The 5296-nt window shown below is 45.7% G+C and overlaps 1 protein-coding gene across 1 annotated transcript; it reads right to left on the reverse strand.

Annotated features, from left to right (window-relative positions):
• Nucleotides 1-2737: 2737 nt before the first annotated feature.
• Nucleotides 2738-4647, reverse strand: LOC127294838 (GDSL esterase/lipase At5g45910). The gene is made up of 6 exons (XM_051324741.2): nt 4384-4647; nt 4102-4278; nt 3803-4018; nt 3431-3579; nt 3051-3327; nt 2738-2967 (listed from the first exon to the last, which is right to left on the reverse strand). The coding sequence occupies exons 1-6, from the start codon at nt 4640-4642 to the stop codon at nt 2774-2776; spliced, it is 1272 nt and encodes a 423-aa protein (XP_051180701.1). The 5' UTR covers nt 4643-4647; the 3' UTR covers nt 2738-2773.
• Between the last annotated feature and the right edge of the window lie 649 nt (nt 4648-5296).

Raw genomic sequence — 5296 nt, forward strand, 5'->3', positions numbered from 1 at the left:
GAGATTTATAGCGCTTGACTTGATGAGCTACTTCAGTTACACCAAGGTCAAGTGAAACTTCAGTTACTATGATTGTTTTACTTTAAAGCGCAAAAATTTCCCAGATTTTCTATGCATGAATGCAATGCACACATCTGTTTCCTCTATTTTTGTAACCCCAATACCTAAGATATTACATCTTGTTTAGGGTTTAGGGTTATGGTCGTTACCTAGGGGTCGGTTCATTGTATAATGGATTAGTTTTAGGAGAGTCTTAGTTTGTCTGTACCTAGATCTTCAGTGACATTTCTCATTGTTGAGTCGTGTTTGTAACCTGTACTAGGAAGTTTATCGCGGCGGCACGCCGCGCCCTTTGTTGCTAAATTGTTTGTTATAGTATTTTTTAATTACTACAATATATGAGTTATGTGAGGTACCGCAAAAGTTTCGGTGTTTCTTTAAAGTAATACATGAGCGGCATGTTTGGATTTGTTTTTTCCAGCACCCATAGGTATCGCTGAAAAATGTAGAGCCAATTTCCTCGCAAACAAATCATGAGGGCAATATTCTTCCATAATAGGAACCTCATTTGCGTGAAGAAGTAGAAGTGGAAGGATCAAACTCCTCCAACATAGAAGTGGAAGCATCAAACTCCTCCAACCTGGAAAGTTAGGAAGGATAAAAGTGTAAAATTAATTATCTGAAACATCTTAAATAGCATTTTCTATTAGAAGTTGTATTTTCGGCAATCAAAGCTAGGGAACCGCTAATCATGAGGTGATGGAAAAAAATAGGTTGAAAGTGAAATAGGAAGGGAATGATGAAGGTACCGAGGTTATAATATTCTTCCCAAGTGGAAAAGAGGACAACCTGTGGAGTAAGTACATATTTTCGGTGGTACCCTAGAATAACACAATATTATTTTTCCCAAAAAAAGGAGGTAGCGAATATTGGAATATTTTGGAATTATTGCTGGATAATTATTACATCGAGAAAATAGCGTAGATGTTGAAGATTTCTACCGATATATTACTTTAGGGGGAAAATAGATAGCTACCGCCTCGCGGAAAACTACTGCGAAAAAAGATAACAGACAAATTAGAACTACGGCGAACAAATTACGCTCCGGTGATAAACTACTGGCGGGTAATTAAACTAATGTGAAATATTTGTACCGATGAATTACTACCAAAAGTTACTGTTAAAAACTTGGAAAATAATTGTTATAAATTTTTACAAAAATCATGAATAGATGAGAGCGCGGAAAAGTAGTAAATAGGTAAAGATATCTCGTGAGAAAAAAACTACTACGAAATAGTTAATGCGCCAAATTAAAATTAGTACTGAAGAACTATGCTTCAGTAAAGAATTAATGATGCACAATTAAATTTCTATGTGAAATTGCTACCAATGATTACTGCAAAAGTAACTATCAAATTGTCTAAAAAGTTACTTTCAAAAGAAAAAAATCAAAAGGAAAAAAACGCAGCACTGTTCATGTGTACTGTTCATGCCACACGATGAACAGTACCTTGAATCGCTGTGGATTGAGCAAATGGGCTCAGCTTTTATATATAGTATTATTATGGGCTTTCCCTCTTCTTAATATATATACATATATACATGCAATCCTCCTGCTCGGAAAAAAAAAAGAGATACTCGGGCCAATTTGGTCAAGTGGACTTCGTCGCCTGATGACCAGTACGCTGCAAAGTCAGCATTTCACATCAGCTCAGGCCATCTGGAAGAATGGAGCCCTGCTGAAGCGTATGATTTATAGACAGAGGTAGTATATGATTTATGTTTGCAATTAAAATATTTGAAACGATATTGATAATTTGACTAAACATATATCCAAAACGTGATCTGGTGAGCTGCAGGGTGAAGAATGTATACATTTGCTGGGAAAATATAAACGGACACAAACCAGTCCAACAAATTTTATCGAGGAAGATGCCACAAGACACTAGCAATGGATAATAGCAGAACTACTTCTCCCCGTTCTTTCTTCGATAAAGGGGCACTTTTATTACTCATAAGAAATTTGTCACCATACATTTTTTCGATAAAGGGAATATATTAATATCGAGAGATACCAATTACACCCAGCCTCTGCAACAACGCACCACCCTAATGGCACTACGGATACACACATCCAAAAAAAGGAAAAGAAAACTAAGAAACAAAAGTCCCGCTGCAGTATCACCGACCTAACAACAGCAATACATCCACCACCATGACAACACCTGAAATGCAGACTCTCCAAAAAACGACGCCTCCAAGAAGGGAACAGTGCTCCAACACCGTCGTCGTCCGATCAAAGATCTTAGGTTTTCACCCTGAAGATAGTCCCCACTCTCAAAACAATGCCTCCACTAAGGTCACTGCAGCACAACCGTGAGTTAAGCAGGACCTTGGGTTTTCACCCTGAAAGGTAGGACTCTGCGCTTCACATGTATTGTCGCCCCCACTTTCATACCGCTGCTGTGAAGCCCGGACACCAAGCAAGCCCCTCAACAGCGCGGAGACTTGAACCTCCCTTAGCTAGTCACCATACATGGATAGTAGCAAAACTATAAAATGACTTTCTGCAACCACAGCAAGTCACTATACCCGCAACAACTGAATATCTTATTCGCAAAAAAAAATGAATACCCCGATCATGACAATTGCAGTCTTTGGACAAATCCATGTACTACAAACATTTGCATGCTGACGTGTGAAAAACACCTTAATTGTAAGATTCCTCTTTGTACTCTGAATTTGAATCCAAGCATTATTTGACCGTTGATGCTTACAGTCCATTAAACATGGTGTCGGCAACGAACTTGTTAGCAGCCTCCGTGTAATGGATCCCGTCCCATGAGACGGACTTGGACGGGTCCGCGCAGGTGGTTGATAGCGGCGTCCCGCAGAAGAAGGCGAAGTTGAAATTGTACGGCCCACCACCGCCGCCGCAGCACGCCGCCAGGGGCTCGCTGCCGAAACCTGCATGCCGGGAAGAAGCAGTGAGAAACTCACCGCTTACTATCAAAGAGGGGACGGTATGTCGGGCGGCGTGAGGCGGTCACCGTATTCTCCGGGCGACGAGACGATTGCGGTGACAGGGGTGTACAGGTCGCCGTAGTAGATAGACGTCCGGCGGTAGGCTCGCCGGAGCTTGGAGAGCATGCGGTTCAACGCGCGGTTGTGCAGCTGGGCTAGCCGGTTGAACCGCGCGATGCAGCCGGACTCCGTGTCGTAATAGCCGCTGGCGCCGCTGGGTAACAGGGCGAGCAGCTCGGGCTCGCAGCCCATAGGTATCATCCCCGCCACCACAATTCTCCTCGCACCAGCATCGATCACGTCCTGGGTAGAACGTAGAAGAAGACATGTAAGCAACGGAAAACACCGAAATATTTGCCGACTTGTGTTAGTCGCCGGTGAGCTGAGTGAGTTGACCGGTACTTACAATCAGGGCCGAACGGATGACACGGATGATGTCCGGCACCAAACTCTCCGCTAGGCCCGCCGTGTCGTTGTTCATGAGGGCGAAGGAGTAGTCGTTGAATCCGATCTCTCCGATGTAGAAGAGGGAGCTCGCCATCATCTTCCGCTGCTCTGCAAGTAAGCGAGGAGAGGATTCTCTCCTAATCAGCGCTTGTCATTTGTCAACCGTATGAGCTGATCAACTAGCTAGTTGATCGAAATTCAAGATTCCTCGACTAACTGCACCATTTGATTACATGAATATGAGTTATAAGTTAATTGCAACTGAGACTTTTTCAGTTGCAAGTGGTGATGCAACTGAAGAAATTTATCCAAATAATGGTATACTACTTACCGTTGCGTGTTGAGTTAAGAAGCTTCAAAACACCGTTGAACCAGGTGGTCTGGTTGCTGAGAGAAATCGGCACGAACGATGTTATCCCTTTGGACTTCAGAAAAGCCATGTCAAGCGCCGTGGCACCGCCCACTGCGAAATTCACGCCCTGCAGGAAGTCGTTTGCAGTCTTGCCGGCGAGGTACGGCGTTGGCTGCGGCAACTCCAAGGACTCCACTGTATCCAAAGCAAGGACAAACAAATGCGAGCTCAGGAATGCATGTCAACGCATATCTATCACTAATAATCGCTATTTGTACCGATGAAGTCGATGACGAGGCGGCCGTCAGAGGCTCGGTTGCTGGTGCTTTTCAAGCGGGTTTGGCCGGAACGCGCGGTGGCCGGGAGGATGGCCGCGTTCCGGGTATCGGTGAGCGAGCGTCGTCGGAAGCCGTCTACAGACCTGCTGGCGAGGTACGGCAACTTGAGCAACTCCACTGTATCCACAAGGACACAATGTGAGGTTAATTATGTAATGAGGTCAGCGCAGATCAATCTTGGAAGCAGAATTAGCTATTGCTTGCGGACTGGTTTATATATACCAATGGAGTCGACGACGACGTTGGAGGCCCTGCCGCCGGCGCCGGGGCGTTTAAAGTGGGTTTGCCCGTAAGGAGCGTTGGTGAAGGGCCCTCCGGCGGTGGCCGGGAGGATCGCTGAATTCCCGGTGTCGGTGAGTGAGTCGCCGAAGCTGAAGACCCGGTCAAACCACGCCTGGCCGCCGCCAGAATCGGCCTCTCCGGTGACGGCGACGAGGAGAACGGCCGCTAGGGCTAGGAGGAGACGAGAAAATAGTGCCATTGCGATTTGCGAGTATCATGAGCTCACAATCATCACTATTTATAATGCTGCTTCCTTTTTCCAACCCCAAAAAAGTCTGAGAACATCTCCAATAGGATGACGCAAATGGATGTTGCCATTTGTGTTTGGACGGACGAAAAATGCAAGTCGGGCTGTTCGCGGAGACGCAAACCTGGCTCAAATATGCGTCTGGACGCGCCGACTATTCGGCCGAGTCTAGCGGACGTTTCGTCAGGACCGCCTGACAGCAACTCAGGCTCGATGCGTCTTCTCAGGCGCGCTAGTACCGGTGCCGAGGCGTCGCTTCGACAGTCTGCGACACGTTAATGGCGATGTCTAGCGTGCCGAGCAGCCGCCGCGCACCTCTGCGCACGAAGTAGTAGCGATGCCACGCGTGCTGCACCCATCGCCTGCCTCGGGCATATATAACATTAGTAGAAAAAGGGGCTTCCATCCAGGCCTTTAGTACAGGTTTCCTTACGAACCGGCACTAAATGGTGCATTAATACCGGTTCCACTGCCCAGGCCTTTAGTACCGGTTCCAAAGGACCTTTAGTACCGGTTCGTGACACGAACAGGTAATACAGGGTCCTTTTTTTGCTTTGTAAAATACAAATGAAAATGATAGAAAATTCAAAAAAATAAATGTTTTCA

Source organism: Lolium perenne, chromosome 4, assembly GCF_019359855.2.
Source record: "Lolium perenne isolate Kyuss_39 chromosome 4, Kyuss_2.0, whole genome shotgun sequence".
In the NCBI taxonomy this organism is placed as follows: Eukaryota; Viridiplantae; Streptophyta; class Magnoliopsida; order Poales; family Poaceae; genus Lolium; species Lolium perenne.

Coding starts and splice junctions, on each gene's coding strand:
- LOC127294838 (XM_051324741.2), bottom strand. CDS start 4,642: ATGGCACTATTTTCTCGTCTCCTCCTAGCCCTAGCGGCCGTTCTCCTC. Junction 4,279..4,383: donor CGTCGTCGTCGACTCCATTG/GTATATATAAAC, acceptor TTGTGGATACAG/TGGAGTTGCTCAAGTTGCCG. Junction 4,019..4,101: donor CCTCGTCATCGACTTCATCG/GTACAAATAGCG, acceptor CTTTGGATACAG/TGGAGTCCTTGGAGTTGCCG.